The sequence below is a fragment of the Trachemys scripta genome, chromosome 1, assembly GCF_013100865.1.
Source record: "Trachemys scripta elegans isolate TJP31775 chromosome 1, CAS_Tse_1.0, whole genome shotgun sequence".
In the NCBI taxonomy this organism is placed as follows: Eukaryota; Metazoa; Chordata; order Testudines; family Emydidae; genus Trachemys; species Trachemys scripta.
In genome coordinates, this window is record NC_048298.1 from 111,360,585 (window position 1) to 111,388,052 (window position 27,468).

The 27,468-nt window shown below is 44.0% G+C and overlaps 1 protein-coding gene across 1 annotated transcript in view; it reads left to right on the forward strand.

The window, feature by feature from the left end:
• The window catches only part of DERA (deoxyribose-phosphate aldolase), an 89,260-nt gene extending 62,185 nt beyond the window's left edge, over positions 1–27,075 (forward strand). The window contains exons 7-9 of the mRNA XM_034781929.1: positions 21,227–21,339; positions 25,968–26,117; positions 26,971–27,075. Of these exons, the coding sequence (XP_034637820.1) occupies positions 21,227–21,339; positions 25,968–26,117; positions 26,971–27,027 (320 nt within the window). The 3' untranslated portion in view covers positions 27,028–27,075. The remainder of the gene's footprint in view (positions 1–21,226; positions 21,340–25,967; positions 26,118–26,970) is intronic.
• The last annotated feature ends 393 nt before the right edge of the window (positions 27,076–27,468 follow it).

Consider the following 27,468-nt stretch of genomic DNA (forward strand, 5'->3'; position numbering starts at 1 on the left):
TATAGTTAGTTGGTCCCGGACAGGACTCAGCCTAGGGATGTGGCATGCCCCGATCCCCAGGCTTTTAACCATGTGATCGTTGTAAGCGGCCCAGGCCCATCAGTGACCCACACGTTAGCTGTTTAAGGTGTCACATCTGTAAGTCGTTCAAACCCAAAACAAAAAAGCAGAGACACATCCGTTTCAGGGCACTCCTGATGGAGTCGGCGCTGATCCCAGCACCGGAGCAGAGGTCTGACTCAGCCCCGAGCACCGCAGCGTCGGTACGGAGCTCCCCACCACTGCTGTCTTCGAGCCAGCCTGCCCTGGCCAAGAAGCCCCAGGGGTCCGCGAGGGGAAGATCTCCCACTTCCCGTAAGGGAAGGGAGAGGGCTAGAGGAGAGCCAAGACCCATGCTGGGCGGCTTGACACCTCCATCTGGGAGTTGGGCCCCAGCTCATGTCAAGCGGTCGAGCCCCTCCTGCACTATGCCTGCCATACCGGACAGTGACGAGGGCTTCCGTCAACTCGAATTCCCCTCGAGGCCCAAGGCCCTGCAGGGAGATTCTATTGATGCCTGGCCCGCTTCGACTCCTGGTTCCACTCTAGATCCCCAGTACAGGTCAAGCAGCGTGAGGCGTAGATTGCCGGTCTACCGACGCAGATCCATCAAAGATCCCTGGGGTCCCATGGGAGGTGCTAGTCCCGATTGGACAGGTCGGCATCGAGGCACAGCGGCTGGCACTACGGTGTGGTCTCTCTGCAACATCTGTTCTGCTTACGACTCTGGTGCTGATCAGGAGTCCCTGGTAGCAGGACAGGCCACAGCACCAGAGGTACCGTTGACCTCATCAGCACTGCAACTGACCCTGGGCCTCTGAGCCAATGGCCAGCAGCGTGGTACCCCTGGAATCCATGGGGCTTCACCCAGCCTTCCCAGGCTGCCCGATCAGTGGTGGGGGCTTCAGATAGGCTGTCTGCCGCCGCATCCTGCCTTCCTCCAGAAGTGGAGGCCCCACAGGGAAAGACCCCTCAGGCTCATGAGGACCTAGGGGAGCAGCCAGATGGACCGCCAGGGGATGTGGTGGATCCCTTGGTGCTGGATTCATCCTCATAATTGCCAGATGAAGCAATTACAGGTCCCCCACACCCAGTTCCACAAGATGATGCTAAGCCTCATCAGGAGCTTTTGAAGAGGGTCACTTCCAACCTGGGGCTTTAGGCAGAGGAGCTAGAGGAGCCATCTGACTCCCTGTTCAACATCCTTTGGTCCACAGCAACCACTAGAGTGGCGTTACCCCTACACGAGGGGGTATCGAAAATAATTAATGCCCTTGGCAAACCCCCTTCTCCCTGCCACCCATCTCAAAAAGGGCTGAGTGGAAATATTTTGTGCCAGCTAAAGGCCATGAGTATTTCTATACTCACCCGGCCCCAAACTCCCTCATAGTTGAGGCCATTAACCAGAGGGAGAGGCAGGGTCAACCCGGGGCTATGCCCAAAAATAAAGACTCGAAGATACTGGATCTGTTTGGGCGAAAAATTTAGTAGTCTTCCAGCCTTCACTTGAGAGAGACCAACCACCAAGCCCTCCTTGGCTGCTATGACTACAATATGTGGCAAGCCATGGCCAAGTTCGAGGTCTCGCTGTCCGAAGGGTCCAAGAAGGAATTCCGGGCGATCCTTGAAGAGGGCACTGCTGCAGCAAGAGCGGCCCTCCAAGCAGCCTCAGACACAGCAGACTCCGTGGCTCGCACCATGGCCTCGGCCATCTCCATGCGTCCTGGCTGCTCCTCTCTGGTCTGTCAATGGAGGCTCAGCAATCTATGCATGACCTCCCCTTCAACAGCAAGGCCCTGTTTGCAGAACAGACGGACGGTAAGCTGTATGGCCTTAAGGACTCCCGCACTACCCTGAAAACTCTGGGGCTGTACATTCGAGGTCCAGCCCGTAAGCAGTTCAAACTGCAGCAATCTCACGGTCAAGGGAGTCAACCCACCAGGAGCCACCCCATAAGAAGAGTAGGGGTTAAAAGCACCGTCTAAGCCACCCACCTCCTCCCTCTGCCCAGTCGGACTTGACCCGCAATAAGCAGGGGGGTAAGCAAGCGTTTTGAGGGTGCGCTCAATGGCAATCTACCAGGCTTTACCCTGGATCCATCTGTCCCACTGTTCTCCAGCCGCCTTTCTTTTTTCCTCCCCACATGGACAGCTATAACTTTATACCGTTGGGTCCTCAGTACTGTGGCAAAGGGTAATACCCTACAGTTTACTTTCCCCCCTCCCATCTCTCTTCCCCGTCCCTCTTCAGGGACCCTTCTCATAAGAGTCTCCTCACGCAGGAGGTAAAGGGGTTGCTACAATTGGGTGCGGTGGAAGAAGTTCCTCTCGAGTACAGGAACAAGGGGTTCTATTCCTGGTACTACTTAATCCCAAAGGCCAAAGGCGGTCTGTGGCCCATCCTGGACTTGAGGGACCTCAGCAAGTAGCTAAAGAAGTGAAAGTTCCACATGGTCTCCTTGGCTTCTATCATCCCCTCCCTGGAACCGGGAGACAGGTATGCTGCCATTGACTTGAAGGATGCATACTTCCACATAGCGATCTTTCAAGGTCACAGATGCTTCCTCCAGTTTATGGTGGGGCCCCACCACTACCTGTTTGCGGTCCTCCCATTTGTCCTGGTGACAGCACCCAGAGTATTACCAAGTGCATGTTGGTGGTGGCTACTTACCTCAGGCGTCAGGGTATCCAGATCTACCCGTACCTCAAAGACTGGCTAGTCAAGAGCAACTCCAGGTCTCAGGTTCAAGAGGATGTCACGGTGCTGCAAGCCACGTGCTGCTCCCTGGGCCTACTGATGAACGACAAAAAGTCTGCGTTAGTCCCCGTGCAAAGGATAGAGTTCATCGGAATGCTGCTCGACTCGACCCGCACCAGAGCGTTCCTGCCACTAAAAAGGTTCCAGATGTTGACAGACCTCATCGCGGAGGTTTCCACGTTCCCCCTGATTACGGCCAGGCTTTGCCTGTGCCTTCTGGGTCACATGGCAGCTTGCACATACATTGTCCACCATGCCAGGCTCCGAAAGCGGCCCCTGCAGCAATGGTTGGCGATGGTCTATTCCCAGTCCAGAGATCATCTGGACAAGGTCATTACCATTCCCCCAACAGTATTCGCCTCACTGCGATGGTGGACCGATCGCATGACCATCCTACAGGGGGTTCCATTTGACACCCCCTCATCACGCAATCAAGTTGATGTCGGATGCCTTAGACTTTGGCTGGAGCATGCCCCTCGGCGGCCTCCAGACTCAGGGTATGTGGTCCCGGAGAGATGACGTTACACATAAACGTCAAAGACTCCACTTGGCATGCGGAGTCTTCCTACCTCACCTGTCGGGCAAGGTGGTGAGAGTCCTGATGGACAACACAGCCTCGATCTTCTACATCAACAGGCAAGGGGGGTGCACGTTCATCGACTGTCTGCCGAGAAGCACTCCATCTTTGGGACTTCTGCATCAGCCACGAAATCCATCTGGAAGCTTGTCAACTCCCTGGTGTCAAGAACATGTTAGCGGATCACCCCAGCAGGGCCTTCTCCTCTCACCACAAGTGGTCGCTCCACCCAGAGGTAGCCTGAATGATCGTCCAGAGGTAGGGAACTCCCCAAGTGGACCTGTTCACCATCAGGCTAAACATGAAATGCCACCGGTTTCATTTGTGGCAAGGTCTGGGCAAGGACTCCCTGCCCACTGCCTTCCTCCTGTTGTGGTCAGGGAACCTGATATACGCATTCCCTTCAATTCCTTTCATCAGCAGGTCCTTGCAAAGATCAAGAAAGGCAGGGCACAGGTTATCATGATTGTCCCGGTGTGACCTTGCCAGCACTGGTTCAGCACACTCATGAACCTGACAGTGGCCCCTCCCTGGCCCCTGCCCAACCGACCAGACCTGCAGTCACAGGCCCACACTCGGCTCCTGCACCCCAACCTCATGTTCCTCCATCTCTCGGTGTGGATGCTGCGTGGCTGAACCCAGAGGAGCGGACCTGCTCGGATGTGGCATCTCTCCCTTGCACTCTTCCGTACAGTCTATCTTAGACTACCTGCTTCATCTGAGGAGCCAGGGCCTGGCACACTCTTCCATTTGAGTGCATCTTGTGGCCATCTCTGCTTTTCAGCCACCGATCCAAGCACAGACTGTTTTCCCATGACATCGCAGTCAGATTCTTGAGAGGGTTCGAGAGACTCGTCCCGCAGGTACGGACCTCTGTCCCGCAGTGGGATCTTAATTTGGTCCTCTCTAGGCTCACCGGCCCACCCTTTGAGCCACTGGGTTCCTGCTCCCTTTCCCACCTGTCGTGGAAGGTCGCATTCCTGGTGGCAGTGACATCAGCGAGACGGGTCTCTGAAATTAAAGCCTTAACCCCAGAACCTCTGTACACAGTCTTCTACAAAGATAAAGTTCTGCTGCGGCCCCACCCGGCCTTCCTGCCAAAGTTGGTCTCCACCTTCCATATGAATCAGGACATCTTCCTCCCAGTGTTCTGTCCCAAACCACACAAGACCAGTGAAGTGAGGCTTCTTCATCCCTGGATGTTCAGAGGGCCTTAGCTTTTTACTTAGAATGTACCAAGCCTTTCTGAAAATCGACTCAACTCTTCATCGCTACAGCGGATAGGATGAAGGGTCACCCGGAGTCCTTGCAGAGGATTTCCAATTGGATAACCTCATCCATAAGGACCTGCTACAACCTGATTGTCAGAGCCTACTCGCAGGCATCTTTGGCAGCCTTCCTGGCGCACATCCCTATCCAGAACATCTGTAGAGCCGCAATGTGGTCCTCTGTCCACACATTTACCGCTCATTATGCCATCACTCAGTAGCCCAGGGATGACTCTGGGTTCGGCAGAGCTGAGTTGCAATCTACACGTCCGTGAACTCCTACCCATCTCCAGGGGTACTGCTTATGGGTCATCGAATATGGAATGGACATGAGCAAGCACTCGAAGAAGAAAAGACAGTTACCTTTTCCGTAACTGCTGTTCTTCGAGATGTGTTGCTCATGTCCATTCCACAACCCGCCCTCCTTCCCCTCTGTTGGAGTTTCCGGCAAGAAGGAACTGAGGGTGGGGGGAGCCAGCGGCGCCCCTTATACCGTGTGATGCAGGCACCACTCCAGAGGGCACCAGAGCCTGTCCCCTACGGATACTGCTAAGGGAAAAACATCTGGCACATGTGGCGAGCACACACACCTATTACGGAATGGGAATGAGCAACACAGTTACCACCAGTTACAGAAAAGATAACGGTCTTTCATTTGCCCAGGTCTGCTGGTGAGGAAGAAGTAGGAGTACAGCTAAGCCTCCAAAGGGGCTGTCCAAATATGCAGCAAGGGGAGACCTGAAGTTTTTGGGTGGGAGTAGCTGGGTCTGACCATCTGGCACAGTCTGTGGTAGAAACAGGGGAGGCAGCAGCTGGGAAGAAGGGTGCTGCTGCAGGTTGCAGCGGAGAGCCAGGCAGGTGGTGTAGTGCTGGGTCTGGAGCAGGAAAGGATGCCTTTCTTTAGCAGCTAAAGCTCCCACCCCATATACTGCACACATGGAAATCCAACTAAAATATACCCCGGTTCATTCTCTTATGCAATGGGAGAGATTCAGCAAGCTGCATGGTACATTCCTTGAGGAGCTCAATGTAAGGAGGAATGCAGCATACTGTCTGAGGATGCCTAGCAGCGGTATCCCATTTCTTCCCTATGGCCATGTCCCCAGTGTACCCTCTGCCTTGAGGAGTCAGAACAGAGAGACCTGCATGCGGGATGGAGTAGCAACACTTTGCTGACAGCACAGGATACCCCAGGGCTTGGTGCAATCTCCGCTCTGTTGAAATGATACTGTCTAGTATAGGTATGGATGAATAGCCAAAACCCATTGAAGGCAATAGTAGTGTTTCCAGTGAGTTCACTAGGCTTGGATCTGACCCAAAGGGAGACCTTTTTATAAGTCTTCAGTAGTACGGTCGTAAAGCATGAGTAGTCAATGAGATCACTCCATTTATATCTTGCCTACCATTCTCTAATTTGCTAAATGTAGCTTAGAGACTTGTCTTTGTAATAATGAAACCACCACCACAGTCAGACAGTAAAACTGTGCTTTGTTTTACACTAGCCAAAGGGTTGACAGCCTTTGCAATCTTACGTAGGCGTAATAACCCTCACACATGGTTTATCAGCAAGGTTTAAACCCAGGACCTTCAGCACAGATCTCTACCACTTGAGGGAAAAAAAGAGCAAGTGGTTCACTGAATCACCCACTGGAGCAGGACGCATAAGATACGCTGAACAGTGGGTTCACGGAGTAACATTATGATAAGGTTTATTGCTAGTGTTGTGAAGGGTCAACATTCCATTCATATTCTAGTGCTAATACTTGCATAGCATTTTTCATTTGATCATCTTAAAGCTCTTTGCAGCAAACATTAAGTAAATGATATATTTTCAATTTATAACCACCAACGCATAGAGGTGAGAATGCACCCCTATTGTGTTAATTGTCCTCATGAATGAAAGTTTGCTTTCCTATTAAATAATTTGTTAGCGTTTGTGCTAAAACTTCTGAAGTTTCATACCGCATCAGACTTAGAAATGATTGCAGAGTAGATAGTTCTAGTCAGACATGCCATCAAAATAATATGGCTTCATAGCATAAACTTAGCATCTGTGAAGACTCTCTATTGAAGGTAATGGGTGGTGATAATTTTAAAACATGTAGATATTATGAAAATCAATAGATGTACAGGGTACTGTATCTTTGTGTTATTTCAGGTTGTTTTTTATTACTTGAGCAGCAGTTAAATTTAACAAAACAAGCGATAAATAGAAATAAATATTTAACTTACTGTATCTAGAAATTATAGAAATACAAAATTGACTTATGAAATATTAAAGTAATTTTAAGAGATTGCTGGGAGGAACAATAGTTGGAAAACTTAGCACCATTAAAAGAAATTTCATACAGTTGTGGAAATAAAAGAGGCATGACTTTAGGGTTGTTTTTTTTTTTTTCTTTAAATGGGCTCAGCGTAGAGATCATGCTTATCTGATTTTAGATTATCTTGAAGGTGTGTGCCTAAGGTAGCGGAATATGAAATTGACTTGAAAGAAAACATGCTGAATGAGAAAATTGATTAGGAATTTGTTGTCTAGAACATCTTCGGTAGAAAAGCATGAAACATTGTCTGCATTCATTCAAATAAAACTGGTTTGTGATAAACAGCAGAAGAAATCTGAGTGATTCATAAAACATACAAATACAAAACAGGAAGTATACAAAAGGATACACAAATGGCAAAATAAGATAGAAGAAAGAGACAGAAAGCTACTGCAAGTGAAAATATTCCAGTATAAAGAACCAAGTTAGTCATAAGGAGATTTTGTTAATCAATAAGGGTTTGATCTAAAACCTGCTGAATGACTCCCATTGACTTTCATGGACCCTTTCATCAGACCCTAAGGATATGTCTACACTGCAATTAAACATCCATGGCTGGCCCATCAGATGACTAGGGCTTGCAGGGTTCAGGCTGTGGGGCTGTTTAATTTCAGGGTACACATTTGGGCTCAGGTTGCAGAGCCCAGACTCCAGCCTGAGCCCAAATGTCTATGCTGCATTTAAATAACACTGGAGCCCAAGTCCTGTGAGCCTGGGTTGTGAGTTCAATCCTTGAGGGGGCCATTTAGGGATGTGGGGCAAAAAAAAAAAAAAAACCCTGTCAGGGACAGACCTGTCAGGGACAGTACTTGGTCCTGCTAGTGAAGGCAGGGGACTGGACTCAATGACCTTTCAAGGTCCCTTCCAGTTCTATGAGATAGGTATATCTCCATATATTCATATTCTATTCTAGCCTTTTGTAACTGTTGTTCTTCGAGATGTATTGCTCATGTCCATTCCATGGACCCACCCTCCTACTTCTCTGTTGGAGTTATCGGAAAGAAGAAACTGAGAGGGTGCTGAGCCAGCAGGACCCCTTATACCAACACATACATGAACAGCTCCAGAGGGCACTGGAGCCGGTCCTTTGGCTATCACTAAGGGAAAAATCTCCGGAAACTGGGCACACACCTAGTCTGGAATGAACATGAGCAACACATCTCAAAGAACAACAGTTACAAAAGGTTAGTAATTGTTTTGGGGGGTTATTTTGCATGAACCATTCAGTCAAAACGTAGAGAAACAGAGACAAAAGAGGGTGACTTAAAGGCAAGCACCTGCTCTGTATGGTCTTAAGAGGTTGTGATGTTGCATCCCATAATGCTTTCTAGAAATATGCTTATGAATGTAAGTATGACATGACTGGAATATGTTTTATGCTACATATGCTGTGTAACATATCTTTGCAAAGGTTACGATCTACTGAATATATTCATCCTATTTGTATGCATGTATCATTTTTGTATTCGAAGTTATGAATATTGGCTGTGTACTTGTTTGATTTTAAGTAGCCTCAGTGAAGCATTTGGTCAGCTTCTTGAGAAAAGACTATTCTCAGTAAGTGCCCAATCAAGAAACATTTAATCTGACAATAGACTTTGATAGACTCCAATCCACAGCTGAGCTTTCCTGGGAACATTCCTGTGCAGAACGAAGTCATGCATGGACATGTGACTTGCTCAGGTGACTCAAACTCCATCTTGTAGAGGGGATTCTATACAGCGGGAGGGAGCGGTTTCCACCCACAAGAGAGAGTCTATTTAAGCTCCTGGAAACCCCTCCATTTTGTCTTCAGCTGGCTCAAGAGAGAGCCTCTCCACCCCCAAAGGATACCTGAAAGAAACTGGAACAAAAGACAGTAACCACAGGGGTGTGAGTGTTTGCTGGACCCAGACTAGAAGGAGGCTAGTCTGTAAAAGAAGCTTATTGGAACATCTCTAAGGGTGAGATTTCATCTGTAATCACTTTCTTACTGTATTAGGCTTAGACTTGCTTGTTTTATTTTGCTTGGTAATTCACTTTGTTCTGTCTGTTACTTGGAGCCACTTAAATCCTACTTTTTGTATTTAATAAAATCACTTTTTACTTATTAATTAACCCAGAGTATGTATTAATACCGGGGGGGGGGGGGGGAGGGGGCGGGGGGAAACAGCTGTGCATCTCTCTCTATCAGTGTTATAGAGGGTGAACAATTTAGGAGTTTACCCTGTATACGCTTTATACAGGGTAAAACGGATTTATTTGGGGTTTGGACCCCATGGGAACTGGGTGTTGGAGACAGGAGCACTTGTTAAGCTGTTTTGAGTTAAGCCTGCAGCTTGTGGGGGACCTGGGTCTGTGTTTGTAACAGGCTAGCATGTCTGGCACAACCAGGCAGGGTTCTGAAGTCCTAAGCTGCCAGGGAAAACAGGCTCAGAGGTAGTCTCAGCACATCAGGTGGCAGTTCCCAAAGGGGTTTCTGTGATCTAACCTGTCACAGAGGTGCCCTTGTCTTTTGTACCATGCTTGAGAGTGTTGCTTCCAAAGCAGGCAAATAGGACGCAATGAGATTTGAGATCTACATAAGAAAACGCTCTAGACAGACACAAAGTAGTATTGTGTCAATATTTTATCACCACACGTAGTTATTCAGAAGGTATTGGAGAGCTGAGGCTAATGTCTAATTCCTGGAGTTGTGGAACATGGATGCAAGAAGGGATTGAGATTATTTGACTGATGCAAAGGGGAGCTGAGAATGGAGCCATTTCAAGCTGGAAAAAGTAACTAGCAGGGCACTGGAGGCGTTAGTGATGTATTTTCCATTCTTTATTGTTTATGGATGTGGTTTTGATATGGCATATAGGTTTTCTGTGTTTTCATTTGATAAATTGGGTTGGACAACGTATAAAGAGCAGAGTAGTCCGTGAAATGTAGAAAGATTTAGATCAGCGGGATCCTACAAAGCTTGTAGATGCCTTTCTGCAGAGCGCTAGCTGCTACCACACTGATTTTATGTTAACTTTCTAGTGAATAATTTAAAAAGACCTGTTTATTTTTTAATAAAAAGGAAAGATATAAATTGTCTGAGTGTTCATAATGTTACTTACAGCTGCTATTGAGCAGATGTTGGGGCTTCTTAATGGCATTTTAGACCAAAATAAGTTATAGGAATAAACAACAAACTTTCTTTTATTACCATTCTTTTCAGACTACTCCTCTGCCAAAATTTACAAGAAATGTCTTTTTTTAAACCACCTTATAAATATTTACCTTTCATGTGCCACTTTTTTTCAGCACTTACATTTTAGTGATTGTGAACTATTTTAATAAAGTTGTTAAATAAGTTGCCAAATCCAGTTCCTACTGAAATCAATGGGATTTCCTCCCTTGATTTTATTGGTAGCCTCAGGGATGGGAGGGGGGGGGAGGCTAGCCCTTTAGTTATTGCAAATGCATCTGATAGTCACATTTAAACACACTGTTATAAACACACACCTGGGGCAGCTGACAGTATGTTATTTCATCTTGCATGTTTTAACTCTGCATAGTGTGAGCTTAGCAGGTTGATGAAATATTGCCTCCCATTACTAGCTGCCATTCTGTTTAATGTAGGTATTTTAGTTGCAGTAAGTTAAAAATGTAGCCAGCCTAATAGGTGCAAACGTGTTAATATTTTGCACTCAGAGCCTTATGCAAGCCCCTGTTAGCCACCTAATTTAGATGGGAGATTCTGAGCACCCAGAGCTCCTACTGACTTCAGTAGGCACTGCAAGTGCTCAGCACCTCTGAAACTCAGACCGCTTACTTGAGTGCATACGTCTATATTTAAGTGCTTAATTTCAGGCACTTAAGTTTGAAAATTTTAGCCAAAGTGGCTTGTTTAAGATGACATAGCAAGTCAGTGGCTGATCTAGGAATGAAACCCAGGAATCCTGATCTTTAGTTCATGCTCTAAACAGTGAAGAAAGTTAACTTAATTAAAAGCAACTGCTGTTCAAAAATGTACAGATCATGTTTAAACTCCTCTTATATTGTTCATTTTTGTATAAATGTTCATGTTAGGTTTTACATGAAGAAGACCTAAAACATAGTAGTGGGTTTTATGATCCTATTTCGACACTAGATAACATAGATCACTAAAGACAATAATAAATGTGAAACCTAAGCCGTGAAAATTGTTCTTATGTCTGGTACAATACATCAGCTTAAATATTAGCAGATGGTGACAGAGTTAAAGAATACACTCAGCTCAAAAGATCAGAGCCAGATTTTTCAAGCCTCTATTTCTCCAGGCTATGTTGATTGGCCGTGTTTTTTATATAGTGTCTGCTAATATATACACTGCACAAAGCATATATAGTGCTGTATAGATAGACAGATGTTAGTGCAAATTTTTGCAGTATCACTGTGTGCACTGGAATCACATGAGTATCCTACGGACAAAATAGCCACGTCAGGGATCTGATCATGCTCTTCTGCAGTTATAACGACACAGGAGACCTTGTGCAGAAGATCTACCTACTGACAAGTCTGTATGTTGGGAAGCTTGGAGTGGAGACCAATATTTTACTTGGCCACTTTTCCTGTGTATGCAAATGTGGAAGAGGTAGCCTGAAAGTGGCCAATATTGTCAAAAGCAGGACCTTAATTTTTTTTTTCCCCCACACAAGACTGCCATCTTTAGTTGATTCTTTTAAAAAAGATAAGACATTACACATACAGGCTCTTTGAAAGTTGACATTTAATAACTCCTCACCAAATACCTGGCAGGATTTATACATCTAACACAAAAAAGGTTTCATGTTCAGTTCCTTCCATCTGCTGTATTTCAGTGGGAGGAATTAAATGCCAAAACTCAAAATGATTTTTATTAATATATAAAATATTTTAAAAAGTAAAATCTACATTTAAAAATAAAAATGTAGGTTTATAAAGTAGGGTAATATGCAAAGCAAGTGTGAATATTTATTATTTTTAGAAAGTCTTTTACAAACAAAAATGGCTGTTTAAATCAGACTACTAATTTTGTAAAGGGAGGTGTTGGTTTGGAAGCCAGAAGATGGTTTGTAGCCTGTTACCAGATCAGGAATGGACACTGCTGACTAGTGGACCCAGAGAATCTAACCCCCAACGTAGCGTTTAGTGATTCCCTGGATTATAGCCACTTCTGACAGATACCTGCAAGAGTATGGGTTTTTTGTTGTTTTGGGGTTTTTTAGCACTGTGGTTAAATTCAGTGAGACTACAAATATTACCAAACTGGGTGTTGATCAAGCATTCATGTGAAATACAAATACACAATTTGACAGTAGCTAAGGCTGTATGTAGCTGCCTTTTAAAATGCATAAGGATCCAAATCACTCCTGTAGGGAAGTTAATTTATGGAGAATTTTATTCATTGAATTGCCAATCCTACAAATCTTACTAGCAGGAGTAGTGCCTACTCAGTCATAAGGAAGAGTTGCAGATCAGGCCCCAGCATTCTAGGGTAAATTCATGTCTGCTAACATGCAGCAAGAGGGGGCAGACATTCATTTAAAAAAAATGACCCAAATGTTGTCCTCATCTCCATTTCCAGACCTTTAAGATTTGTAAAGGATTTCCCTTCTATGCTCCATCTTCCCTTTTATAATCCCCCATCTACGAATCCTGTCACAAGGCCTAGAAGATATCTTAGCTTCAAATTGGGGATGGCTGTGGCCAGAGATACACGGTGTTGGAAGGGCAACTGCAGTGGATGACAGCTAGGGCCCAGGAGAAAAGCAGCCAAATTACTTGGGCCTTATGATTGGCGCCATAACTGTCATGATGCTACCTCCATAGTCTCCTTCACTGAGCAGAAGCTGACTACAGGAGAGACTCTGTCTTCTAAGTTTTCAGACATGGCATATAACCTTCACACATGGAAATCCCCTTCCCCTCACCCTCACCCCTAACCCCCCAAATCAATTCTCTCTCTCTCTCTCTCTCTCTCTCTCTGAATTAGAGAGCAGGGACAGCATCTTAAAGTACTTTTATCATAAAATATTGAAAAAATATTCAAGATGACATTGAAGTATCATGATTTTGGTTGTGTTATATACTGCTTTTAAAAGTTATGTTTAAAATTCATAGCACTTTCTAATCCTGAAGTAGACTAATTTTCTAGCTTGCTTTGTTCAGTACAATGTATTTCTAAATCCATTTTAAGCAGCTATTTCTTCAATTTGAGTAATTTTCTCACAAGTTAATAGACAATGCTCAAGCATACCTGACTTTTAGTGTTAGCAAGTTTGGAACAAATATATTATCGGCATTAGAAAGCACAAAATTAAACCCAGTTGCTCAAATCATATGTAGCATATTATGCTATATACTGCTATTCTTCTAAACTATTTGTACATATCTATTACTTTCTTCCAAATCATAGTGTTACTTGTGGCAGATCATATGTTGCTATAGTTACAAATTTTAGTGCCTAAAACAGGGGTTTAATGGAGGTTGTGGTGGACAATATCTTGTGCTACTAAACAATATTGATCTAAAACTTGGACAGTCAATAAATAATAAATAATATTTAGAGTAGATATATTATTATACATATTGTACAATAGTTTTATTGTCTAGGATATTTAGTTTAGATTACCCTAATATGAGCTAGTGAGTGACACAGTGCAATTCAGTTCAAGTAAAGATAGATTTTCAAACCAGTGCACCTAATTGTATGTTTAAAATGGGAAATCGCGTGTACTAGAATACTCAGAATTGGACACACCATGGTATTTTCAAGCACGATGAAAAATGGCACATACCATGTTTCCATTATTTATGCTGCCCTGCTCAAAAACAGAGCCGACTATGAATAGTAATCACACAATTATTAGGTAAAGAAACATAGTATAGGCAAACTTCCATTCTTGTTGGATAAGCTGAGGGAGTGTTTTCTAATGATTTCAGTAGAAGTGAGTGTGGGTATTTAGACTCATGGGCTCTCTTCCTGATCTCTACCTCTGTCTTACTATGTGGCCTTACACAAGTCACTTTACCCCCTCTCAGTTTTTCCATCTGCAAAATGGGGATAATACCATACCGGGGTGTTTTGAATTTTTATATCGATAAAGTGTTCTGAAATCCTTGAATGAAATGCATTATGTACATTGTTTTACATTAGAAAAATAAAAACCTCAGCTAGGAAAAAATGAAATTTTCATTATACATGACTATATTTATAAAGTATTTATTTTACCTCCAACTATGCCTGGTGAAGTTTGGATTGGAAGAATCCTTCTCAAAAATATTCAAGAGATAACACACAGGGCAAACTGCTGAATAAGAAAAGCTGATGTAGCTCTTCCTTTTGGATCGCCAAGAAGAACATGTATAAAATGAACATGTAAGAAACACAGTACTAATGAACTGGTCCTATCCTATGGAAAACTGCAGTAGACACTAGAATAGTGCAATAGCTAACCATGAATGATTCTAATGCCATAATTCTCACCAGCCATCATCTACGGGGGCAGCATCCTGCTCTGACCAGAGTTATTGTCTTGAGAGACTTTTGCAGGAGAAAGGATTTCATGATTTGTGTAAGGCCCACAAGTGTCCCTGAGGGCAGAATCTTAATTACTGGTGATGATATGCAAGAAGGGAGGAACCCATTTTGACTCTTGAAGCCCAAGCGGAGATGGCAGGACTAGCAATTAGCAAGGTCAGCCTTTTATTTATAACCAGAGCAAATATGATATGGACTTACATAGAGACAGAGAGTGTGGAGCCCCCTGATGTACTTTTTACAGCCACTTTTCAGAGCAGAAGTGCACTATACAGTATTTGAAAATGTAAATGACTTTACTGTAAACTGATAGAGCAAAATTTTCAAAAATAGTAACTTAGAGGTAGGCACAGAAATACTTAACTAGTCTGATTTTCAAAGAGCTGAGCCCCTAGCAGCTCCCACAGTCAAGCCACTTATTTAGATGTTTAAGTATGGACTCAGGAGCTTAACTTCAGGCACATTTTTAAACAAACTTGGCCATAAAACATGTATCCATTGTTGACAATATGTATTAATCACTGCTACCTCTTCAACATGTGGTACAATCACTGTGTGCCTGTGTTAAGACAGCTTGGCCCCCAGTCATTTTACATGTGACCTAGGGATCTTGTAAGGACATACATTTACCCCATATTGCCACATGGTATTGTAACTGGGGTACAATCACAAAGAAATCTTCACGAGTGCTTTACTAATAGTTATAGAGAATTGCAGTAAAATTGCCTATTATTTTAAACTGCCAGCCACATCTTTGTTCTTTATTAAGACTAAGCAACTACAAGCAGTGTGCAGTTATCAGGAGATAATCATGCCCCCAAGGCATTTGAGGTGCTTTGCAACCCAAAGGTTGTGATTACTCCATGATTGCTATACTCCTTATTATTTCTTATTGCTTAATTATAGAACCATAATATTGTTCCTGAAAACTGTAATCTAAACAACAGTCGACAGTGTTAATCAGCTGCTCAATTACATTTACATGATATAAGCAGTGGTGAGCTGGAGCTGGTTCGCACCGGTTTGCGTGAACCGGTTGTTAAATTTAGAAGCTGGTTTAGAACCGGTTGTAAAAGAGGTGGGCAAACTCCGGCCCACAGGCCACATCCGGCCCTCAGGACCGTCCTGTCCGGCCCGCCTAAGCTCCCGGCTGGGGAGGCTACCCTGGCCCTCCCCCGCCTTCCCCCCTCTCGCAAAGCCCGGCGCCAGTGCTCTGGACTGCTCCTGGGTAGCTCTGCAGCTCCTGCTGCTTTGAGCGGTATGGTGAGGGGGAGGGGCTGTGAGCGCCAGCGGGCCATACAGCATCCATACACGCTGCCGTGAGCAGCATGGTAAGGGGGCCAGGCCGGGGCTGGGAGGAGGGGTTTGATAAGGGGCAGGGAGTGGTTGGAGGGGGCGGAGGTTCTGGGGGGGCGGTCAGAGGATGGGGAACGGGGCGAGTTGGGTAGGGGATAGGGCCCTGGGGAACAGTTAGGGTGGGGGGTCTCGGGCTTGTACTCACCGGGCGGCGCTTAATAACCAGTTCCCTACTGGGTTGGCGGCGGCACTTCGGCAGCGGGTCATTCACTCGCTCCGGGTCTTTGGCGGTACTGAAGGACCCGCCGCCAAAGTGTCGCTGAAGACCCAGCAGGGAACCAGTTATTAACATTCTGGGAGCTCATCATTGGATACAAGGGATCTTTGCCATGTGAAGTGAATTGGGGAAGTATGGAAGGATGGTCCAGTGGTTAGGCCACTAGCCTGGTACCTGGGAGTCTTGGTGTTCAACTCCCTGCTCTGCCATAGATTGGCTATTTGGCCTTAGGCAAGTGAGTTAGACTCTCTGTTCAGTTCCCATCTCTACCATGTGGGTAATAGCACTGCCCTACCTCACGGGAGTACTCTGAAGATAAGTTACTACAGTAATAGGGCCACATAAGTACCTAAGATAGACAGTATAGATGTCTCTACCTCTGGTAGAGCTCATCCTCATGTCTAGATGCTGCTAAACCATCCTTACTAGGTATTGCATTTATTTCTGGCTCACAAAGCTTTTCTTCTGAAAAGTACACTTTTTTGCTTTTGAAATGCACCAGATTGTACTAAATAGCAGTATCTCCCTGTCACAGGGTCCGCTCACCACTGGTAGCACCTTCTGTTGGTCATCCTAGAGATTAGCTCTAGCCAGGCATTGTGCCCTCCTCCGGTGGTGTCTCTCTCACCGACCTCTCCTCCTGTGGACCCTCTCGCTCCAGAAACAGCAGCCTCCTTCTCATGAGTCAGCCCTCTGTCTAGGTCATTACCTGTGTTTCCCCCCTTCCAGGGTCCCAAAGTCTTCCTTCGGTCTTCCTTTGTCTGTTGACAGCTTCCTGGCTTTATAGGCCCTGTCTGTTCCTGCCCAAATGAACCTGTTTTCAATTCCCTGCTGCTTGGCTCACCTTCCAGATGCAGCCTGTGGAGTTAGTTGTCCTGCCTGGCCTTCTTAACCCCTTCCAGTCTTGTGTGGGGTAGACATCCCATCACACTCCCCTTACACCCCCAAAGTAAATAATTAAATCCTGCAGAAAGAGATCCCTACAGGGCTATCTCTCTCTTGTAACCACAGTGTTGCAAATTATTCCATTCTAATAACAGATGTTTGAACCCTTTTGTCAATCTTTTTTTTAAAAACATATAGTTTCCTAAGTCCACACGGAGGAACCTAAATACATGGCATGATCTAGCATCTCCCAGTGTAGCCAATGGGATTTTCAAAAGTTCTGGGTACTCAGTGTTTTGTAAATTAGGACACTTAGTTAGCACCATAGTCCCTTGTTCTGTATAATTAGGGCCCTACCAAATTCACGGCCATGAAAAATGCTTCACAGCCCATGAAATCTGGTCTTTTGTGTACTTTACCCTATATTATACAGATTTCACAGGGAAGATCAGCATTTCTCAAACTGGGGGTCCCGACCTAAGTGGGGTTGTGGGAGGGTTGCAAGGTTACTGTAGGAGGGTTGTGGTATTGCCACCCTTACTTCTGCGCTGTCTTCAGAGCTGGGTGGCCAGAGAGCAGCGGCTGCTGTCCAGGCACCCAGCTCTGAAGGCAGTGCCCCGCCAGCAGCAATGAAGAAGTAAGGGTGGCAATGCCATGCTATGCCAACTTTACTTCTGCACTGCTGCTGGCAGTTGCACTGCCTTCAGTGCTGGGCTCCCAGCCAGCAGCCACCGCTCTTGGCCACCCAGCTCTAAAGGCAGCGCTAGCAGCAGCAGCGCAGAAGTAGGAGTGACAGTACCGTGACTCCTCTACAATAACCTTGCAATCCCCCCCACAACCCCCTTTTGGATCAGGACCCCTGCAGTTTCAACACCATGAAATTTCAGACTTAAATATCTGAAATAATGAAATTTACAATTTTTAAAATCCTATGACTGTGAAATTGACCAAAATGGACCATGAATTTGGTAGGGCCCTATGTATAATATAGCATGCAGGCATACTACTGAGAATGCACAAAACTCCATTGAAGTCAATGACTGGGATTTTCAAAGCTAGCTAAAGATTTTGGGCACCCAAATCCCATTGAAATGCAATGGGAATTGGGTGCCTAACTCCCTTCAAGCTCCATTGAAAAACCTAAACAAAATGGTTCTGCATTGGCACAGCCTTCCACCTGTGCTCTGCATGATCTGGAATCAGGGCCTGTATAAGGACCTAAGGACCAGATCCTCAAAGATATTTAGCTGCCTAACGATTTAGGCACCTACATACGTTTGAGGATCAGGACCTAGAAGCCTAATTTTAGACACCCATTTTTGAAGAGCTTAGTCTTAGTATATCATTGAGTCACTTTCTAATTCACAAACTATTTAGAAATGTATTTGAAAACTTGCCTTTGTGTATGTGCATTCATATAAGGGGGGCTGGGTGATGGTTATAGGTTCAAAATGATCTGAATCACCAGATAAAATTTGCTGAATTTTTGTCAGTAGCGTGTTTTTTGTTTTATTTTGTTTTTTACAAGTATAGAAAACACGGGGCTGGTGAATAATGTCACCAGAAACTCCAATTACAAGGTTGGCATGAATTCCACTTAATGACATGCTCCTTAAAGCAGTGGTTGGTTTTTAAATCCCGTTTTTTCATAAGCGAAATATAAAATGTTAATAATACCTTACCCTGTAGTGCTCTCTGGTAGCATACATCTTCTGGGTTCCGCAAGATTCTTTATGGAATCCTGCTAGCAAACTCTTGTATCATAAATAGAATTTGTTCATGAAATAAAAATGTATTGTTTTCATTGTTAGGAGATGATGCTAAATTGGCTGTATGTTTGTCTAATAATCACATCCAAAAGCTGATTATTCTGATAATAGCCTTAAGATATTATTTAAAAATAAATAAATAAATAAATGCATTACTTTTGTACTAATAATAGTTTTTAATCTCTTCTTGTTTCTCTGAAGTCAATGAAATTTTCAAAATTGAATAATAATTTGATCCGTTAATCTTTTGAAGCTAGTAATTTTATTTCCCCCTCTTTGCAGTCTCTGAGGCTCGCAAATGAATAGAGCTTCATTACTGGAGTCTGCATTTAATAACCATTATCCATTATCTTGTAATTAAGACTCCCTGTAACGAATCATGAGGACAATGCAAAAATACATAGTACATTTCTTTAATGAACTGGAAAATGTTCATCTTGTTCTATTTAGTAATGAGTTGCTGAATAGTCGTTAAATCCACTGGAGAATGGAGCTAGATGGATTTTGAAGACTATCTTGAGTTTGTGGTTAATCTATTAGAATTAAAATTTCATCTTCTATTTTTATCAACAGCTGATTAGAAGTCATTCTGTTTGACCAAATTGATTAGAAGACCATATACAAGGGCAGCTGTTGTTTAATGAAAGTTTTTAATGAAACTGTACCATAGAGACTTGTAATTATAAGACTTATAAAAGCTTTGACTTACCTTGTACTGTGGCGGGGAGAGGAAGTATTGTAATGAAGGACTTAAATTCTGCACTTAAAAGAAAAACTGTAAAAACTATCATTTGATAATGTTAAAGTTTCATTTCCATTTAAAAAAGGATGTGACCATTAAGTATATACAGTGGGCTCAATCCTGCTCGCTTTTAAATCAGAAGAAAAACTCTGATTTCAATGGGAGTGGCCCCAAAGTATATAACTTGTTTAGTGTTTGGGTGACCTTAACTCTTTGTTTGCAGTGTTGTTGTAGCGATGTTGTTCCCAGGATACTAGAGAGACCAGAAGGATTAGGTAAGATCTTTTATTGGACCAACTTCTGTTGTTGGAAAAAACAAACAGAAGTTGGTCCAATGAAAGAGATTACCTTTTCCACCTTAATTTTATGCAAAGTTCAGTAATTGTTAATTGCCCTTTACTTTAAATTGCATGCCCGTGGTGTTAAGAAGAGTTTCTATGTTGCCCCATCTGGTCAAAATGTAATCTTCATCAGATGACACAGCTTATACAGCGATTGGTCTGTTCAGTACTTGAATGGGAAACTTACAGGGAAACCCATGGTGTTGTGGGATGTGCAGGGTGTATTTTGTATATTTTATATATCTGTGTATTATATATATCTGTGTATTTTGCCGCCCCAAGCACGGCAGTCAGGCGGCTTTCGGCGGCATGCCTGCGGGAGGTACACTGGTAACGCAGATTTGGCGGCATGCCTGCGGGAGGTCCACCGGTCCTCCGGCTTCAGCGTACCCGCTGCCGAATTGCCGCTGAAGCCACGGGACCGGCGGACCTCCCGCAGGCATGCCGCTGAAGGCTCCCTGACTGCCGCCCCCACAGCGACCGGCAGGCTTGCTGCCCCAGGCACGCGCTTGGTGCACTGGTTCCTGGAGCCGCCCCTGGTGGTGTGATTCAAGAGATGGCCTCCTTTGCTTTGCTCTTGTAGTGAAACTGCTCCAGATTACTGCTAGAAGGCATTGTGCTGCTGAAGATGCCACCGTTCAGATGAGATATAAAACAAACCCTGAGCTAAATTTGATGTCAAGGTGTAAGCAGATGTAATTTGATTTAAATGGGAGCGGCAGTCTTACCCTATGGTTGAATTGGTCTCCCGGACTACTTTTGCTAGTTAAAGAGCCTGCAGTTCCCAGGGCTCCAGCCTGCTGCATTGAAGTCCATGGGAGTGATGTCATTGATCTGTATGGGAGCAACATCAGACACCTGGCTATGCTCACACCCCTTCCCCTCCAAAAAAAAGTAGTATTTTGCGAACTAAGTACTGTGTTGCAGGATTCACTTAAGACAACACTGAAATGCAGCCGGGTACAACCAACACTTCACAAGAGCTCAGGCCACAAAGTGAAGAATAACATTGTATTCAAATGAAAATGCAGAGTGAAATAAGCCAGGAACCAAGGCTAACTGTCCGCTTCTTTGGAATGTTTCTTCAATGCCTACATATATTACTGACCATGCATTTAAATGTTGTATATCATAACATTAGCTGATTGGCACATGAGCAAGGACAGATTGTGTTCTGATGGCTAGAGACAGGAACCAATCGTAGAAATGCCTAGCTTCTATCCCCTGGTTGTTCTTCTAAATTGCTCTGAAACTTTGAACAGGACTTTTAACCTCACAGTGGTTGAGGTTCCCCAGCTGTAAAACAGGGATAATTCCTACATTACAGGGATGATGTACGGCTTAATAATGATTGTAAAACATGAAAGGAGCTATATATACACGTGCAAAGAATTACTGTTATTATAAAACTACCGTGGAGTTTTCTGTTTCTTTTAAGGTTCTGATTTTATTAAGACCTCTACAGGAAAAGAAGCAGTTAATGCCACCCTTCCAGTAGGCATAGTCATGGTACGAGCTGTTAGAGATTTCTACTGGAAAACTGGCAACAAGGTATTCTTACTATTGGAATCTTTTGTGTAAATAAAAACAGTGTCATTGAGAAGTTGAGGTAAAACCTGAATATTTGCAAAATACAGAACATATGGTTGATTGATTAACATATATCTTAGCTTTCATATAGATCAAGCTGCAACTCAACTTTCCTTATAGCTGCCTCTTTCTAATTGCTTATAAAAATGTTCCTCTTTGGCTGAAACTTCCTATGTTAAATCTCAGTTAAAGAGGAATTTTTTCCCCCTGGGAAAATTTGTGCAGCATCCATTCAGTCCCCATTGCATATATAGAGAGTTTTGGTTTACTAGTTAGGCTGTTTAAATGTGAATTTTAATAAACAATGGGGCAGATCCTCAGCTGATGGAAATTGGCCTAGATCCATTGAAGTTCATGGAGCAACACAGATTTACATCAGTTGAAAATTGACCCAATACATGCAATACTTGTAAGTAAAATGTTGTATCTTCTGACTTGATTAATTTATATTCTCACCCCAAGTACAAATTCTACTGCTTTCGTCTTGGTCATGTAGGGCAGGGGTGGGCAAACTACGGCCCGGGGGCCACATCTGGCCCTTCAGACATTTTAATCCAGCCCTTGAGCTCCCACCGCCGAGCAGGGTCCAGGGCTTGCCCTGCTCCGGTGCTTCAGACGGGGGCTTGCCCCTCTCTGTGCGTGCCATGGCTCTGTGCGACTCCCGGAAGCAGCAGCGTATCCCCCATCCAGCTCCTATGCGTAGGGGCAGCCAGGGGGCTCTGCACGCTGCGTCTGCCCCAAGTGCTGCCCCACAGCTCCCATTGGCTGGGAACCATGGCCAATGGGACCTGCAGGGGCAGCGCCTGTGGATGGGGCAGTGCACTAAGACACCTGGCTGCGCCTTCGTGTACGAGCCAGAGCGGGGGACATGCCACTGCTGCTTGAGGTAAACGCCACCTGGAGCCTGTACCCCTAACTCCTTCCCGTGCCCTAACCCCCTGCCCCTGATCCCCCTCCCGCCCTCCTGCACCCTCAACCCCAGCCCCACCCCAGAATCCACACCCCCAGCCAGAGCCCTCACCCCCTTCCGCACCCAATCTCCAATTTCGTGAGCATTGATGGTCCGCCATACAATTTCCATACCCAGATGTGGCCATAGGGCCAAAAAGTTTGCCCACCCTGATGTAGGGTTTCCCACCAGCCATGAAAGACAGTGTGTAAGTTCTGCAGCAGAACTAGTATGTGTGGGGAACAGGCTTCTGAGAACAGGATGTTTACTACTACTGTCCTTCCATATCACTTGGAGGGGAGACTTGGTGCAGATCCAATTTTCCATTTATCTGTTCCTGTACTTGCAACAGTAATGGAAGGGGAAGGTGGCCAAAGAAAGCTCTAAGCCATCTTTCCCTTTCCTGCGTTCTGGGGCAGTTGGGGGCCTGTGCAAACCCCAGGTTAAGTTGGAACAACCTCAGACCTGCTCTTACTTATGCTTCGTCTCCTCCCATGGTCCCCAGAAAGCACCTATAGTACAGTACTCCCATGACATCTCCTCTCCATCTCTGGCTTGCCCCTCCCTCTCTCCCTCTGCCCTTATGTCAGCTGGGAAGCCCCCAGCACAGGCAGTAGTCTCAAGAGGCCATTTCCACTCGCTTTAATGTCCATTTAGGCTGCCAGAATAGCCTCCATGGGCATTAGTGTAACAGAGAATCTGGTCCATTTATCCACAACCCTGGCCTTGGCTAGACTAGGATTTTAACTCCATTGACTATTTCCCTGGAGAGAGGGGGGTGGGGTGTGTGTGTGTGTGTGTGTGTGTGTGTGTGTGTGTGTGTGTAAAACGGCTATGGGGGCTCCTGCAGCCATGTGACTAGAGTAGGATTTGCCCTTTCGCATTGCATTACTATAAGATTTTTACATTTAATTAATATAATTGTTTAATTTATCTTTCATTTTAACACAATTCATTCACAGTTTAAAATGTGCTATTAAGAGACTCTCTGTGTGTGTGTGTGTGTGTGTGTGCGCGTGTGTGTGTGCTTGAGAGAGTGTGAGTGAGAGAGAGAGAATTAGATGTAAACTGACTTTATATCCTTCTATTAACTGAAGACAATTTTATCAGTGACAAGAGATTTCTAAATGGTTTCTTTAACAAACTAATTCTGCTGCTGTACAGAAGCTTTCTAGCAAGGCGTGAGCCGGCAAAAACAGGTTAATACAGAAATTAAACTTTTTCAAGGAAAGGAACAGGTTGCAGAGTAACATTTATTGAATGATAAGCTGTGGTAGTGATATGAAAAGTGTGCAGTATAATGGGAAATAATCTTTTCCTGTCATTATTGAAGGACACACATAAATTGGTTTTTCTGTTGGGAAACCCCCAGTCCAGAAAAACATATTACTTTTAATAATATAAGGTGAAGAGAAAATTCTCGAGGAGATGAACTTATTAAACAAAATAATGAAATGCTGTGAAACAGCAGGGAAAAAGCAGCTAGACTTTATGCAGCTCTTGAATTAAATATCTTTTTTTTCCATTTTTATGGCAGTCAGATGTGCTCTTTGGAAAGCTGGGCAATGAAGGTGAGGATAGGCCAGTCTTTGCCAGCTCTTTGCAAAAATAAAAACTTTTTTTGGAATACTCATGTTGAACAGGAAAAATTGTGCAAGTGTTATTTTTAATTTTTCTCTCCCCACCCTTTTTTTAAAAAAACTGAAGTTTACTTGTTTTAGCCACAGATTATCTCAAAGAGCTTTGACACTTGTAGGAATAATCTAATGAGATTTTCATTAGTTTTTCCTTTGGGAAAGAAAAACTGACACCATTTACCCTTTGCTTTAATTTTTTGCATTGCAGATGTTTTTCCAGTTGCTGTGGTTTGAATTATTTTTGGAAAACTAGAGCTATTACATTCACTCTTTTTCTCTCTCTCTTTCTCTCTGCATTTCAGATTCAGCTGCTTTTCCTGTTTTTATCTTTTAGAAATAGTGTTATTAGAATGCTTCAGTGTGAGAGAAACATACTTCTTCTACAAGTTTGTTTTGCTAAATTACTATAATCTTTACCAAATACGTAGTTCAATGATTTTTTTTTTTTAATTCCAGTAAATTTTCTTACGGATCTCACTGTATCCTCTAGAAAATGGGATTCATGTTTTCCAGGCTATAACTGCTTCAAATATTTAGCAGATTGATAATCCTCTCAGGGAGTGAGGGCGTAAGGAGAAAGCAGAATAAAAGAAAAAAAAATGGAACAGGGAAGGTCTCAGGGCTCTCTTAGGAGAATCTTCCTGGGGTGGAGGGAATTGTGAAAGCACCACTATATACTACACTGCAGACTATCCAGATTGTTCCTGCATTACATCAAATACCAGCAAGCCTGCTTCTTATTCTCTTTGCTTTTCAAGCTTCAGGGCATATGTATAGACCACTGCTGAAGGCAGGATAATGAACTTGATGGATAAATGGTCCATTCTAGTGTAGGAACTCCTAGGCTCTTAAGGACTGTGATGTGGACGGATACTGCAATCCTAAAAGTGTATGGATATGCAGCTGACATAGGACCCAGAATGTGTTCTCTTAACACAACACGCATTGTTTAACTTCAGATTGTTTCATACACCTCTACCTGGATATAATGCTGTCCTCGGGAGCCAAAAAATCTTACCACTTTATAGGTGAAACAGTGTTATATTGAACTTGCTTTGATCCACCGGAGTACACAGCCCCGCCCTCCCCAGAGCACTGCTTTACCGCGTTATATCTGAATTCATGTTATATTGGGTCGCGTTATATCGAGGTAGCGGTGTATATTGCAGGCCCTACATTTCAGTTCTGATAAAAAACACATTCTGTGGATGTTCTCTGGAATGACAGTATTTGCCAAATTAACAAACAAACACAAAATTTCATATGTCTAGCAGGGACGGACCCAACTTGGTGCATCCCTGTAGAAAGATTTATTATATCTAGGCAATTAACTGAATATTAATTTTAGTGTACTAAATATAGCTTAAAAGTACAGACTGGTAGCATATAATTATCATGCATGCGCTTTCAGTAAAATATAGAAGCCTCTCAGTTGTTGACAGATAACTCCCATTCCATACAGACCTCTTCACTTCCACATCTTTGCGGAGATGTTTGTGTGTGTGTTTATTATTAGACATTTAGAACTAGATGGTGACTATGTGCCTGTGCAATGGAATAAGAATCATCCTTTATACCCCCTACGTCAGCTACCCAGAACTTGGGAACAGGCATGTAAGAGTTGGAGACATTACCTACCCTCTCCCTCTTTCCCCAGAGCATGTGAATGGGGGATGAGGGGGTGGCTGGGAATGGACAGTCTTGCCTCTACCCCACTCTCTCATTGGGGTTCCAGAAGCAAGGAGGAAGCAGGGAGGGAATTGTACCTTTCACAGGGGTGTCTGAGGCACAAAGCCTTCCAGGACTACTCCTGAGTTGGTGCAGCTTACACACTATTGCTTGTTCAAGGCTTTGCCTAAAGTTAGAACCTAATGCAGAACAGAGTCTTGGCTGTACATTGTGGACATTTCCCAGCTGGAGATATGCAGATTTTCATTTCTCCTAAAATGAAGACAAATCACTGAAAATAAATAGTATTTTGTATGTATTGCACTTTTCTTAAGGTTGGATTTAAACCTGCTGGAGGCATTCGTAGTGCAAAGGATGCTCTTACCTGGCTCGTATTGATGAAGGAGGAGCTAGGAGATGAGTGGCTGAAACCAGACCTCTTTCGCCTAGGTGCCAGTACTTTGCTGTCCGATATCGAGAGACAGGTTAGTTCTGTGATAGCAGGGGACTGGATTTGAGGCCCCGGGAGGTTCCTTCCAGTCTTGGTTGAGAGAAAACATTTTTATAGAAAATGTTTGCTTATTGCTTTCATGAAATATGTATTCCACACCATTTCAAGGATAATGGAGCACGATTCTAATGACTTAAGAACTACCATTTTGCTTCCATGCTGGATTTCTTTAAATCTAGCAGGGAGTCATTAGGGGGCTTCCATGATCTAATCTATCTGCATTGCCTCCCTAGGCAGCTACCTGGGCCAGGCTCACAGTGCTGAGCAGAGAGAATCTGCTCTGCTGGCTTTCAGCCACTCAGAGTCACTCTGCTGCTGCTGAGCTCCAAAGCCTGCAGCTATGCCATGTTTGTTTCTCACCCTTCAGGATGTGAGAATGTGTTAGCAAAGGAGGGATGTGGCCAGATATTGGTACCTGCCTGCCATGCCAATGATGTAAGATTCAGCCCTCTGCAGTAGTAGCAGCATACAGTAGGAGATTTTGCCTCCTGCTACTGAACAGCCATAGGGGACAGAGGGCTGTGTTACACCCATTCTAGAGTAGTCATCTGCTTCTAGTGCCCCATAGAGTTTACAATCTCTAAAGCAACCAGGAGCATATGATAGGTGGGGGAGAGGGACATAAATAAAAAGTACATTTTATATTCAACATGGGTCTGTTCTGAAGTCCATCGTAGTCCATAGAAATCTTTCTACACACACACACACATTTTAAAATATATTAACACCCAACTGCCCCTCAACATGTCATTAATTTGTTGGCTAATGATACCTTTTTAATTTTTAGTTGTATATGATACCATTATAAATTCTCCTTTTCCTTGCAGATTTACCATCATGTGACTGGCAGATATGCAGCTTACCATGACCTGCCAATGGCTTAGCCATATGAGAAATTCAGGATGACTTTTATTAAGAGAATTTTAAGAAAATAGTGTCCTAAAGTCTTTCCTGCAACCGAGTCCAAAAGTGCATATAAAAGAACCAGTTCTCTGTCTTCATATTTTTGTTGTATTTAAAAATATGTTCAAGTCTAGTTGGTGGTGCTTGAGCCAAAATGGGGGGATTTGGAGGGGTGGAAAGTAAATCTGAAATAGTAAAGATTTGCAGTGTTAATAACTTAAAGTCTTCCTCAGACCAGCCTGAAAAGCATATCAGTGGCAATGATAACATTGTAATACTAGGAAAAAGTTTTAAATCGCCTAGTAATGCTTTCCAGGAGCCGAATATGAAGTATCTGTGGAATGCTACAGATCTCTAATTACTTTCAAGAGCTACAGATTTTGCCTTTTTTCCCCATGTCAGTTAGTCTGCAGCTTTAGCCA